Source organism: Miscanthus floridulus, chromosome 7 (genome assembly GCF_019320115.1).
Source record: "Miscanthus floridulus cultivar M001 chromosome 7, ASM1932011v1, whole genome shotgun sequence".
NCBI lineage: Eukaryota > Viridiplantae > Streptophyta > Magnoliopsida > Poales > Poaceae > Miscanthus > Miscanthus floridulus.
The window spans coordinates 68,151,023-68,165,856 of NC_089586.1; the positions used below are offsets into that span (position 1 = coordinate 68,151,023).

The window sequence follows — 14,834 nt, forward strand, 5'->3', positions numbered from 1 at the left end:
TGCTGGTATTGTTTACAAGGTCTTCTGCGTCTACCAGGGCAAGGCCCCCTCCTAGGGAAGCGACAACAACCATTTTTTGAAGAATGCTGGTATCCAGACAAGCTCCGCCAGAACAGAGACATCGAAGGAGAGAATACTTTAGGAACAGCTTGCTGCGGAACAGGAAAGTTTCACTGTCCTCTTTGATTAAGTTGATAAACTGAAGAGGAAGACAGAAAAGACTGAAAGAGAGCTTGAGGAATACAAGAAATGGCAACAGGAGGAGTACAACAATCTTCATGAGCTATGCACGCGCTTTAGCTTTTCTGGTAACTCTCAGTCTTCAACTCCTATGGCTTGATGTAGTGAACATTTGTGGTTTGATGTATGGACTCATATGCTAGTTTGATGTGTGGACTCGTATGCCAGTTTGATGTGGTGATACTCTGTCAGTGGTTTGTTTCTAACGTGTGAAATATATTTTTTGTTATTTGATTACCAGGCTAAATAGTTATGTAGTTAGTCTGTGCAGTAGTGATAATCTCGAATTACTTCTATGATGAATTGATTGTACTCCATGTGGTAGAATCAGGATAGGCCACGTGATCAAATAAAAAAACGACACGTGGACGAACCATTGCATGACACATGCAATAGCTAGGAATCGACATGTGGGCAATTAAAATACAAAACATAGACGGATAGCGCCGTGACTCATGGCCGAATAAGAAACGGTCACATGGATCAATAAAAATACGACACATGGTCTAATGAAGAAGTGACACGTGATCCAACCGCAACATGACACATGTGCCAATAGAAAACTGACACGTGGAACAATAGAGACCCGACGCGTGGTCTAGTAAGAACCTGATAGATGGAAGAACTAGAGATTGACACATTGTGCAATAAGAAGGTGACATGTACCCGAACCATCTTCAATGCAACCGGCTATAGCATGTACATGTGGGCTATAACATGTACACGTAGAAAGCATCTCCAACAGAAGCGCCCACCAGCGTGGCAGCCCCCTGCCACGTATGCCAAAACAGTTTTATGACGCTTTTTTGTCACAGATCAAGACATTTCTATGACGATTTTGTCAGATTCGTCATAGATGTGCAAGTGTGACGTGACTTCTATGACGAATCATTTTTCGTTATAAATTCATCATAAAACTAAAATTATGACGAATTTGGCTCCTTCAGTGACCAAATCTATTCATCATAGAAGTGGATATTTCTAGTAGTGGTATGAGGTTTATGGAAAACCTCAGCAAGCAAACTGCTTCAACCAAGTCATTTAAATCACAGTTTGATTAAGCGTCAAATTTCAATAACGTGATAATAGATACATCCATTGCTTCATAAAAATATAAATATATTTCATAGTGCAAATGCGAATGATGCAATACAATGCATGACTTCACTTCTACCCACACGTCCTAAGGAGGAGTGAGGGCTGCCACCATATTGCTCATCAACGTGCGTTGCTGTACTGGTACTTACCGCACCAATTTGGCTACGGTTTCTTCAAATGCATATCAATGGAAAAAAGTGCAAATGGACCACGGCGCCACGTTTACTTGCCTTCACCGAAGCTCAAGAGTGAGGGCTAAGCACAATCCAAATATGCACCACCTGATCACAAGTAAGTCTTAGCATCAACGTCATCATACAAACTAACACAAACAATAGATAACAAACTAGATCTCCCCAAACCCGCCATTCAAGCACCTACCACTACGCTACCGTTCATGACAGTAGCACAGCCCCTTCTATTTTTCATAAACATATAACTGTTCATTCAAAAATTCTCAAAATCTCTCGGATGAAAGAGAACTCAATTGTCTACAACTTTGTCATAATATGATTCGGAACAAGAGATCTCCAAAATAACATAAATATCCTCTTTACTTAACTGAACTTTCTGACTATGAAAACAGGACACCAATCTTATAAAATTCATAACTGGAGATATACTCATCCAACAAATATGTTCTTTAACAATATGGAAACTATAAGACAACTCTTCCAACTTTTGTTTATACCAAAGGTTCAGATTCTTCCATTACGATGGCCAAAAATTGAATAGATGTAGAACTGTCCAGATTCTCGTCACTGAAAAGCAGTCTACTTAAGATGATCATATCTCTAAAAATACAGAGGCTATGAGAGTGATCTTGGTATCAAAAGAAAGGTATTAAAGTCCTCTACGACTTTGTCCATAGTGACAAAATTTATTAAGGCCATTAAGATACTCTAAAGCAACGATGAACAGAAACTATTTTTTAGAACATGGACGAAAATTAATTTCGACAATTTCAGGAATTGCTAATTTCGACAATTTCAGGAATTGCTCCAACTAAACCCCTTCTAATTCAATGATTCAATCCATAAAACTCGATCCAAAGAAGTAGATTAGGATTCGACATCTCACCTCGGGCAAGTGCAGCGAGAACGATGACAAACCCCAACGATCCACGCCTTCCTTCCTTCCTCTTCTCCTCCTCACAGCGATCTGCGCTGCTAGGACTGTCTCACCATTGCGATCTACGGCGAACGTGGTATATCCACCGTGAATAGAGACAGGAACCAAGAAATTGAGGGCAAAAACATGGGGAGAGTAGATGACACCTAACCAATAGTCTGAGGATGAACAGCACCGCGGACCATGACGACGGCCGCGGCGACGGCGGCGGACAAACTATCTTCCTCCCCCTTTCCTCTTCTCTATTTTTTTTCCATGCGCCAGCAAATGACGAGCGCCCAGGAAGTCGAAGAAAAAGTACGAATCATCTCCTAGTCGGACCATGTACGTGGATATTTTTTATTTTTTTATTATTCCTTTTTAAACTAAGAATAAACATAAGTCCATCATCCGAAGTCAATTTTCTTCCTTTATTGATACGATGGAGAAGAAAAAAGCTTTGGCCATGCTTGTTTCCACTTATAATCACCTTTATCGTAGGGATTTTGCTCGATCAAAATTCTGAAGTATAATGTCAAAAGAATTAGAATAATCAAAGGTCTTTATGGAATTCTTGTTTTTTTCATTGAGATCCAATTACAAGCGAAACAAACAGGGTATTTGCCCCCACCCACCCAAAAAAAAATCCCAAACATATTCTTTTGTATCTTCGCTGATCACCGAGATTTCCAAGGGAAAATAATAAGCCAGAGAGAAGTTTGCTTCCGATCCGAGATGCCGGTCCATATCATTATCCTTGGGCCCTTCCCATCCTCTCGCGTCTCCACTCAAACTTTCCACCGCCGGTACGTGAACCTGAACGCCTGCAAGATGCAGAAATGTCTTTTTTTTTCCTCTGTAACTCCTAGAGTTTTTACTTTATGCAAGCGTGCTCCACCACGCTGCTGAGCACGAACTGATGCCAAATGGCTGAAAAATCGGACAGGAAGTCAGCGGGTAAAAATAGCTTCAGCAGGCAACAGGTGAGCCCAAATCCGTGCCTGCTCTCTTGTTCCCCTGCTGTTTTTCTATCAAAATCTACTAAGGGTCTGTTTAGAACGGAGAAATTTCGTAGAAGTCTCATAAAAATTTCACAAAAATCAATTCAATTTCAAGAAAAAAAACGTAAAGAATTTTTTTGCCGCGATCCAAACATGCCCTGCTTCCGCAGTTCCGCTGCAAAACTTGCGCCTGCATTCCCCTGGCTCGTGCTATGGTGTTTCATAATTTTTTATTACTAAAAAGAGAGAGAGAGAGAATGGAATGGAATGACCTGGTCCTGGTTGGGCCTTGTCCTTCTTTCCCAATCCCCAAACTGCTTCACTTTAACCGCCATCTCATCTCTATCTCGTGGTGTTCCTCCGCTTGGCGGGGCCGACAAGAAAAAAGCTCGGACGGTTGGCTCCGGATGCGTCTCCGGCCGTCCGCCGCCGCCTGATTTTTACTTGTGTTTCCATTGTTCGTTTCCACAGTGCGAATCACCTCCCAGTTTTTAGTCAAGAATAGCTGCTGGAGCCCATGGAGGTGCAGGTGGCGACGATGGAGGAACCGAGGGACCCGTTCTTGCCGCTGCGGTGGGAGAGCACGGGCGACCAGTGGTGGTACGCCACGCCCATCGACTGGGCGGCGGCCAGCGGCCACTACGATGTCGTCCGGGAGCTCCTCCACCTCGACCCCAACCTCCTCGTCAAGCTCACCTCCCTCCGCCGCATCCGCCGCCTCGAGTCCGTCTGGGACGACGACGCGCGCCTCCGCGACGCCGCCACGAACCGTGCCGCCGTCGCACGCCGCCTCCTGCTCGACTGCGAGCCTGCCGATAAGCACCACCACCTTCCCCGCGGGGGCGGAGGCGGCGGCGACGCCAACCGCCTCCTCCGGGCCGGATACGGCGGATGGCTCCTCTACACGGCCGCCGCGGCCGGGGACGGACGATTAGTGCAGGAGCTGCTCGCGGCGCAGCCGCTGCTCGTCTTCGGCGAGGGGGAGTACGGCGTCACCGACATCCTGTACGCCGCGGCGAGGAGCGGACGCCCCGAGGTGTTCCGCCTCCTGTTCGATGCCGTGCTGTCTGCGGCGTCGTGTCCGGTCGGGGGTGACGAATTTAGGCGCGAGATGATGTGCCGCGCCGTGCACGCCGCGGCGAGGGGAGGCAGCCTTGACGTGCTCAGGGACCTCCTGCGCGGGTGCTCCGACGCCGCGGCCTACCGGGACGCGCAGGGATCAACGATCTTGCACGCCGCCGCTGCAAAGGGCCAAGTTGAGGTATGTGTTGCAGACTTGAAGTTGCAGTTTTTCCTACTTAGCTTCATTCTTTATTTCAGGATGAATGTACATTGTCACTACAGCTACAGTACCATGTGATGTATATGTCCCGGGGAACATCAGTTTCATGGAACATTCATCAGTCTTAACGTTTTCACTGCTTGATTTGAAATTACTCGTGCGGCTTGATCTGTATAGCCTAGTAATTCTGTATAAATATATGTTGTCTTCCACTTGATTCTCCTTGTAAATTGACTCGGAACATTTTAGCCAGGTTGTCAGCAGTCTCCTTTACAGATATCCTTGTTGTTAGATATGTTCTATGTTGCATAGTTTAATAGAGTGGGAGAAGCATGCTGATCATTGTCTCCAATTCATTTATAGTTAATACTGCTTCTCTGATCTGTAATCTAAGAATTGTTTATCCCCGTTGTGTTTGACATTATTCCCACTTTGGCCCTTTAAGTTGATCCCGTGCACATGCTTGCCAGTTGCCAGGTTGTTAGTTGATCATTCAAATACGGATTAAACTTGTGCTATGTCTTGATTAAACTAATGGCTGTACTTGTTGGCACTCACATTATCTTTTAATACTGGATTAGAGTTTCATAAAGGTTGTCTGCCATCAAAATTTCACGGCAAAAGAGTACTTAAGGTTTGCTTGGTAGCATGTGAATTTAGAGTTATGACAATGAACACTTTTGATTTTATTCATTGATGCTTTGGCGATGGAAAGTTTTGTTCACGGGCCTAATCATTACATTTATGTTGCTCGCATGGAACCTTTTGTGTTTGTTATGTTCATTGATTGAAGCATATTCGAGATGATTCTTCATCACTAAAGGGGTTAATGACCTTTCCTTCAATCTGGGTCCTATGCTTAATTTTCTATGTACAGACAGTTTACAAAGTACTAAACTAAATTTATGACAAAACACTGCAGGTTGTCAAGGATCTCATTGCATCTTTTGATATAGTGAACTCTGTAGATGACCAAGGGAACACAGCATTGCACATAGCAGCCTTTCGAGGCCATCTTCAAGTGGTTGAGGCTCTCATTACTGCATCATCATCTCTTATATCAGCAACAAATGAAGCTGGTGACACGTTCCTTCACATGGTACTGACTGGTTTTGGGACTCCTGAATTCCGAAGGCTTGATCGTCAGATGGAGCTTATTAGGCAATTAGTTGGTGGAGCAATTCTGGATATCAGCAGTACTATCAATGCACAAAATTATGATGGAAAGACAATTCTTCACTTAGCTGTGGTTGGCAATCTTCATCCAGACCTTGTTGAACACTTGATGAGTGTGCCTTCTATTGACCTCAACATCTGTGACAATGATGGCATGACTCCTCTGGATCTACTCAGGAAACAGACACGAACGACGTCATCAGAAATACAGATCAAACAATTGATTTTGGCTGGTGGGTTCACAAACTCAAGGGACCATGAGACTAGGTCAGTTATCGCTTCTCAGATAAAGATGCACTCCATTGTAGGAAGCCCAGGGACATCATTCAAGATATCAGATGCTGAGATCTTCCTCGATGCTGGAATTGACGTGCCAGGGATCAGCGAAAGAGCAGTATCATTGTCCTCCATTATTGGCACTGGCAGGGTAGATGCTGACATCCTGAGACCCAAACTGAAGAAGTTGAATTCATTCCAAGATGCAGCAAAGCATATCAAAGTCCTACTCAGATGGCCTCACCGCAAATGGAAGAAATCAGGCAGCAGCCAAAAGGATCTGGATGATGATGCCTCGTCCGTGGACTCTGCCAAGACCTGGAGCCATGAAGAGACTCCGACACCGCTGAGGCAAAGGTATTCCAGGATCGGCTCCCTGTTCAACAAGAGGACCTATGCGGAGACTTCACCTAGCGAAGCAATGCAGAAGAGTGGAGTGGTACAGCCTGATTCTATTCCAGGTTCTACATCTTGGTCATCGTCATCGTTGGTTGACAAGATTGAAACTGTCCATCTGGACAAAGATCAATCTCCTTATGTCAGTAGGCTGATCAGGCATACACCTAAGAAATCTGGATCCCTGAACAGTAGACTTATGAACCAGTCCTTGCGCCTGAGGGCATAAGACCTGCCCAGGAGTCGACCTCCGAGCCCCATTCGAATCTGATATTCAGGTGATCATATATGTCACTAGCCTGATTAAAACATCAGTTAGCAGATAGGCACCAACATTGACAAGGCTTGCTTCCCTCACTGGTTACAACTTACAACTTCACTGATACCAGATAGATGATTCCCAATATCTAGCCGCCCTGCCACAGCAGGCAGGTTTGTATCTCTGGTTGCCGGGGAGTGGTTTTAAGTTTAGTTCGTGTTTGTATGTAACTATTATTGGAGATATACAAATGTGATACACTTACAATGCAAATGTAGTTTTATACTGGACTTGAATTTAACTTAAATCATAATAAGAGATGATTTGACTTCGACACACACCACCGAGAGATGGTGCCATTTGCGTTTGCATTTGCATTGTTTTGGCAATTTTTATGGTACTCTAAAATGACTGTGAATCATCCATTTAGTTATATCTAAATGGTGACTGGACTTCACCTTTAACCCTATTGGATGTAAATGTAACACGTGACAATCTAATTAAGTTCACCTTTTAACGTGACATGGCAAACTAATTCAGATAACTAACATGTACTCCATCTGATAACTAACATGTACTCCACCTCCACCTTTTAACAGGACAACGTGATACGTTTCGATCAAACTAATCAGAGAGTAAATCGCAAAAAAAAAAAAACATAATCAGAGAGTAAATACTTTTATTCCCCATCTCTTAGCTTGGGCCGGACCTCCATAGCCCATGCCTCCCTCGTCTCTGGACAAAACAGCAGGCCTCAACCCCTCTCCATCTTGGGCACTTTTCGGTTCCTAGCCAACACAGCCCAGCAGTTATGTAAGACTTCAAGGTTCGAACTCACACGACACACCCACGGACAAACCTTAGAGAGTACAATAAGTAGTATTAGTACCTTAACTTAGGATGCGCTTGGCAGGCCTTTGTAGAAACGTTTCGGATTCAGGTTCTCTCAAGAAACGTTTCTAATGATTAATCATAATCACTTTATGGAACTGTTTGGCTCGTAAACCAGATTTTGATTCAAAAAAATCATGTAAATAAAAATATGTTCAAAAAAATTCTAAAATTTTGTGTGGATGGAGAACAACTTAAATACAAACCATTCTAATTTGTTGCACTAAAAAATAATTAACTGAAAAAAGAACAAAAATAAGTAAGAAGCAATGATATGAGAATTTGTGCGGAACCAGCCTCCGACCGTTTCACGTGAGTACGTAGAAGCGGTGAAACATTTCAGTTTCGAATCACCTGCTGGAAAGACCGTTTAAAAGTGATTCAGGTGATCATAAAAAAACTCAAACGTTTCTCGTATCCAAACGCAATCTTATTACTTATTGGGACCTTAGAAAGTGGATTTTGTTTGGACTGAATAGTGTCCTCCGTAAACCTCTGAATTAAACATATCTGATGCAGGCATGTCCTTAGGAATGAATAAACAGGTGCTTAAGACGAAGGCAGTTTTATATTATAGTTTCAATTTATTCCGCTACCTCCCCATCTCCATCTCCATCGCCGGGCGGGCTGGGCATCGCACGCACGAGCCGCACCCAGGTTTGCCAACTTCCCGTTCCTCTCCCTTTCATCTTCTTCGATTGCCTCCATTTCTATCCCCAAAATCTCTACGCGTTCGTGCTCTTCTACGCCTTCCCAGTTCTTGTTCGAATCTTGTTACAAGACTGACTACGTCTTCAGAACGACAAGGAGAAGCTGAAGGCGCCAATCTTCCTGACGATGAACGAGTTGGGCTGAAGGCAAGAGAGAAACGAGTAAAGAAACCCAATCCTCACGTCGCTGGCCCAGAGTGGCTTCAGCTGGGCCTGCCAGAGCCCATGTAATCTTCTGTTAAGAGAGGCACGAGGATGTAGCTTCTGTCTTAGGCTTTTAACTGTGTGTCATTATAAAAAATGGTCTAGGCCTATATGCCATTAAAAAGTTCGAACACATCCTGATGTCATGACGCTAAACTCTGTTGCCCCACACGTCATTCCGTCCACCTACCGTCTGGTTTCCACCGTTTGGCAGCCCTGACATGTGGGCCCAGCCGGTCACAATGTCTAAAATACCCTTCTCTCACAATCTTTTCCTCTCACTTCTTTTTCTATGTCCGGTGGGGCTAAGCTGTAAGTGGCCCGAGCACCTTCTTCCTCCTCAAGAACGTGGCCGGGGAGAGCTCGTCTATGCATTGTCGCAATTGCCGGGGGCGGAGCTCGCCCGCGTGGGGGTAGGGCGGGCCAGTCGCGGTGGCGCCCACGCTACTGGTGTCGAGGACGACACACGCGTCCGCGGCGTGGGGCAGGGCGCACGCAGCGGCGGTCGCGATGATGGCACCGGGGATGGCTCGTGCGGCCGTGGGGCAGGGCGGGGCGCCCGTGCGGCTACGGGGCAGGGCGAGGCGCTCGTGGCGTCCGCACGGTCGCGGTGTGGGGCAGGGCGTACACGGCGGCCGCCGCGGGGTAGGGTGGGGCGCTCGCGTCCATGGAGGAACATGACAGGAGCAGCGCACGGAAGTTGAGTAGGATGTCGCCCGCCGCGCCCGTAGCTCCTCCTGTCGGCCAGCCGTTCCAAGCCCCCACATGCCTACTCCCACCTCGACCTGTTGCCGTTCGCCCGTCACTAGCGTGTGGTCGTCGACCGGCACCACCACTCCGAAGATGGAGCGCGCGTCAAGAGGACGCCAGCGGAGGGGGCGTCGCACGTTGTGCGGGGCCGAGCCCGCACCCTCATTGGTCGGGGAGCTATACACCACCTTCGTCAGATCCTTTGCCGATGATGACCACCCATTCGTCGAAACGGCGTGCCGCCAGGCAGTTCCAGCGACGACCTGCACCCTACGCTACCCCCTCCCCCACCCTGGCTCAGCGGGCGCTCACAGCATGACGGGGACGGCGAGGCCGCGGCCGCTAGCGTCATCTCGGACGCCGACAAAAGGCGCTGCCTCGACGCTGCCTCTAGTCGCTCTCCTCCCACGACGTCCACACCACGGCGCTCGAGGAGATCATGAACCGTGGCATCTTCCATGCCTTCGAGCACCTCGTGCAGACCGTGCGAGGTCCCGTACCAGGAGGCGCCAGTCGTCGCCCCGCCGGCACGGAGGTCTCCGCACACACCCGACAAGGTGGCCGCGGCCGTCGCGCGCGCCGCGGAGGCGCTCGGCGTGGCCCCGTCCACCCCGTGTTGCACGACTCCGCGCTCGCTGTCGCGTTCGCATTTGCGTCGGCGAACATAGGGGCCGTCCGGAGCATGACGCTGGTCACCGCCGCCGCGTCCATGCTAGCGTTCCCGGCTACGGTCTTCGACGTGCCCGTGCTGGGGAGGCTAGTGCTGCGGGTGCCGGCGCTGTTCCGCGGCCTGGTGCGGCTATGCTACGCCCGGGGGTTGCTGCGGGTTGCCGTGCGCGGCAGCCATGGCGGCAGCAACCGACAGGAATGGTGAACTCTATCATATCTTGAGCTGCGAGCGCGGGGTGGAGGAGCGGGAGTCGGGCTTGGTGGCGATCTCATCTTGGCCTGCAAGGGTGTGAAGTGGTGGGACGGCGGCTGCAGCGCTGTTCCGTGTCTGAGTCCATGGCGCTTGGGCATTAGCATCGTCTCTACAGGGTGCTGCCCTCAAAATCGCGAGCACCAGCTGGTGCGCGTGGCTCGCAGGGTGGGCGCTCAGTCATTGTTTGCCGCCGGCATGGCCTCCACTCGCGGGGAATCGGCCGTGCTAGGCCCGTGGTGCGGACGGGAGCTTCTGAAGTCAGGATAAGGGCTTCGTTGTTTTTTTTATTTTCTCTTGGCAAGTTGATTTTTTATTTTATTAGCCACACGCTGTCCTGTACTCAGCCTGTTCGGCTGGGCTTATACGATCGTGGATTATAAGCTGGAACAATATTTTTTTCTCACATCAAATCAACCAAACCAGCCCGTAGTAAATAATCCACGATCGTTTACGACGAAACGAATAGGATGACTATCGTGTCCAATGCCTCTCTCCTCTACACTCACGTGCGTTCAGGGAAGGGTGTTTTGGACTTCTCCTATCCCAGTTAGACAGCGGTAGAGCTTAAAGTAAATAGAATGGTCTGAAAGACAATAAAGTTAAACGTCATAATACCTGGGTACATTTAAACTTTTTAGTGACACGTAAATCTGGATTATCTTTTATAACGGCACACTTTAAAAAGGCTCTTTTGTCTTCGACTTGTATTCGACATTTCAGAACCGTGCGGCTGTGCCGGCGGCGACGGCGGCGAACTCGGCTCCGGCTGATCCGACGAACACAAGTTCAATTTACCTCTAAATACTACCCAGACACTATATCATGATTCCTGGTTGGTAACAATTGGTATCAAAGCTTCGATTCTGGCCTTCCATAGTTATCTTACGAGGCGGCAGATGAGCATGGCGTCGCCGGAGGAGCAGTTTGGCCAGATCTTGGCCCTGCTCGGCGAGAACTCCAAGGGGATCGCAGACCTGCAGAGCTCCATGGTGGAGATGCGGGCGCTGCGGACCGACATCAACACTCGGAAGCCCCAAGTCGACAACCACGTCATCGAGCTGGAGCACGTGGTGATGGATCTCGTCGAGCGTGTCGAGCAGGCGCTGGGCATTTTCCTTCCCTAGGCTGCAACCCTGGAGTTGGGCGAGGGCATCGTCACCATCGCTTGCCCATCTCCAACTGCTGTTCGCGAGGATCCTTCTGCCTCTGCGAGCCCGAAGATGCTGGGTTCCGCTCATCTGGAACCAACCCCGCATGGGGCGGCGTCTGGGTCAATTGACGACGGCAAGGGAAATCTCCACCGGGGGTCCTGAGTTCGGGGTGGTGTACACCGCCATCCCGCAACCGGCCCTAGTCACAGGTGCGACGAACCTTCCAAATTCTCCTGCTCTGCAATTGAATTTACTTGGTCCTGAACACCGTGGCCTCACGCTGGATTTGAATGCTGCTATGCCTCAACTGAGTTTTCCTAAATTTGATGGTAGCAACCCTAAGCTCTGGATTAAGAATTGTGAAACCTTCTTTGATGTTTACTCTGTTCCTGAGCATCGCTGGGTCAAGCTTGGTACCATGAATTTTACTGACTCCCCTACTCTGTGGTTGCAAACTCTGCCTGCCTATGCCCATGATATAACTTGGAAGGATTTAGGAGTTGCCATTAGTAATCGTTTTGATAAGGATGAGCGTGACCACCTGTACCGTAGATTTTTTCACCTGCAAAGTTACTACTGTCACAGAGTATATAGAACACTTTGGTGATATTGTTCACCAGTTACTGATTCATAACCCAAACATGGAAGCATCCATTATCACCAATCGTTTGATAGATGGCTTACGTGATGATATTAAAGCTGTAGTCATTGTTCACCGTCCTCCCGATCTGGATACTGCTAGTTCCATCGCGTTATTGCAGGAGGAAGTGACTACTGGTTCCAGCAAGAAGGATTTCCGCAGAACTGATTCTTCCAATTACAACAAGAAGAATATGGTGGAGAATGGCCGGAATTCTATGCCACTTACTCCAAACCATACAAGAGTTGCTACACAAGCTAATGAAGACAGAAGAACAAATGAAGCCATGAAGCCCAAGACATATCGGCATGCTTAAGGGCTTTGCTTCAAATGCAGCGAAAAATGGGGTCCTGGACACAAATGTCCTAAGACAGTTTCTCTCCATGCAGTAGAAGAGCTATGGCGGTTCTATGATGCAGCTCAAGAACCTCCTGAACCTCCTGACCACACTGAATATGATTCAGGTGATGATCCGATGACCCTTTCCACTCAAGCTGTTAAGGTACTGAATCAAACAAGACAGTCAGGTTAATGGGTTATCTGGCTAATCAAAATGCTTATATGCTGGTTGACTCTGGTAGCACAACCTCTTTTATCAGTCAACAACTAGCATCTCACATCTCAGGTCATTCAGCATTAGAACAACCAGTTCAAGTGAAGGTTGCCAATGGTAACACCCTACCTTGTACACATGAACTCCCAGATCAAGTTTGGGGAGTCTAGGGTCATACCTTTGTTACTACATTCAAAATTATTCCATTGGGCAGTTATGATATCATACTGGGTATGGATTGGCTTCAGCAATCCAGTCCTATGCAAGTTCATTGGCAAGATAAATGGCTTCAGTTCAAAAAGGGTGATGAGCTTATTACTCTCAAGGGCATAACATCTGAAGCTACTTCTGGACCACCACTTTCTGTTACTCAGTTGGCTGCATTTATTGAAGGATGATGCCATATTGTATCAAGTTCAGTTGAAACCAGCCAATGATAATTCTCTGCTAACAGAACCTCTACCTACAGAAATTAAGCAGTTAGTTTCTGAATTTGCTGACATATTTGAGCCCCTAACTAAGTTACCACCAAGACGTCTTGGAGATCATATTATACCTCTAGTTCAGGGAGCTCAACCATTCAAATTGAGGCCTTATTGTTACAATCCTGCTCAGAAAACTGAGATGGAGCAGCAGATCACTGAGTTATTGCAGAAGGGCCTTATTCAACCAAGTACTAGCCCTTATTCCTCTCCAGCACTCTTAGTCAAGAAAAAGACTAGGGATTGGAGGCTTTGTGTGGACTATAGGAAGCTGAATGCATTCACAGTGAAGAACAAATTTCCTCTTCCAATTATTGATGATATATTGGATGAACTCAGTGGAGCTAGTTGGTTTACCTCTTTAGACCTTAGCTCTGGTTTTCATCAAATCAGATTGGCCCCAGGTGAAGAACCTAAAACTGCCTTTCAGACCCATAGTGGTCACTATGAGTATAGGGTCATGCCCTATGGAGTAACAGGTGGACCAGCAACTTTTCAATCAGTTATGAATTATGTGTTGGCATCTTTTCTCAGGAAATTTGTTGTGGTATTCATAGATGACATTCTCATCTATAGTCATAGCTGGTCAGAGCATCTGGAACATATCCAATGTGTGTTTGCTGCACTCAGGCAACATCAATTCAAAGTCAAACTCAAGAAGTGTGTGTTTGCACAGTCTGAGCTCAAGTACTTGGGTCACACCATCAGTGCATCTGGTGTGGCCACTGATCCATCCAAAGTCAGCATCATTCAAAACTGGCCAACACCATCTACAGTAAAAGATCTCAGGAGCTTTTTGGGCATGGCCGGATATTATAGAAAATTTGTGAAAATTTTTGGTCTTCTCAGCAAGCCTCTGACAAATCTGCTCAAAAAGGGTATCCTTTTCACTTGGACATCTGAAACTCAAGACACCTTTGATGCACTTAAACATGCCTTAGTGGCAGCACCAGTTCTTGCACTACCAAATTTTGCAAAGCCATTTGTAGTTGAAACAGATGCATCTGATAAGGGAGTGGGAGCTGTGTTACAGCAAGATGGACACCCTGTTGCCTATGTCAGCAGGCACTAAGCCCAAAATCTCAAGGCCTTTCAACCTACGATAAAGAGTGTTTAGCTATTCTAATTGCAGTTGATCACTGGAGATCTTATTTGCAACATTCTGAGTTTATCCTCAAAACTGACCACAGAAGCTTAACCCATTTGGATGCTCAAAGAGTTACATCACCTTGGCAACAAAAGGCATTAACTAAGTTGATGGGCCTCAACTTCAGACTGCAGTATAAAAAGGGAGCTGAAAACCGAGTAACTGATGCACTGTCAAGAGCTTCTCATCAAGATACCTTGTGTACAGCAGCAGTGTCAGTTGTACAACCTGTGTGGGTCACTAAACTTCAAGATGCTTATATATCAGATCCTCAGTTAACTGAACTTTTTCAGACACTTTCATTATCATCTCCTCAAGGCCATTTCTCATTACAAAATGGTCTTATCAGATACAAAAATAGGATATGGCTGGGTTCATTGGATCAACTTCAGCACAAAATCCTATCTGCTCTACACACAAGTCCTATGGGTGGGCATTCTGGTGCTGAAGCCACTTATAACAGAGTTAAGAAATTTTTTGCCTGGCCCAAGCTGAAGCAATCTATTGCTACATTTGTGTCACAGTGCTCAGTTTGTCAACAAGCCA

At 46.9% G+C, this 14,834-nt stretch overlaps 1 protein-coding gene and 1 long non-coding RNA gene across 4 annotated transcripts; one reads left to right on the top strand and one right to left on the bottom strand.

The window, feature by feature from the left end:
• Positions 1-1,298: 1,298 nt before the first annotated feature.
• Positions 1,299-2,755, bottom strand: LOC136463372 (uncharacterized). Its single transcript, XR_010760993.1, has 3 exons — positions 2,621-2,755; positions 2,419-2,531; positions 1,299-1,619 (listed from the first exon to the last, which is right to left on the bottom strand). It is a non-coding gene; the product is annotated as an uncharacterized lncRNA (long non-coding RNA).
• Positions 2,756-3,197: 442 nt separating this feature from the next.
• LOC136463373 (uncharacterized) lies at positions 3,198-7,167 on the top strand. 3 transcript variants are annotated; one of them, XM_066462378.1, is made up of 4 exons: positions 3,198-3,254; positions 3,337-3,431; positions 3,921-4,710; positions 5,654-7,167. In XM_066462378.1, the coding sequence occupies exons 3-4, from the start codon at positions 3,967-3,969 to the stop codon at positions 6,806-6,808; spliced, it is 1,899 nt and encodes a 632-aa protein (XP_066318475.1). In that variant the 5' UTR covers positions 3,198-3,254; positions 3,337-3,431; positions 3,921-3,966; the 3' UTR covers positions 6,809-7,167. The 3 variants fall into 3 exon arrangements, with proteins under 3 accessions (XP_066318475.1, XP_066318473.1, XP_066318474.1); XM_066462376.1 differs by having other exon boundaries at positions 3,228-3,431; XM_066462377.1 differs by lacking the exons at positions 3,198-3,254; positions 3,337-3,431 and having other exon boundaries at positions 3,519-4,710.
• Positions 7,168-14,834: the final 7,667 nt, after the last annotated feature.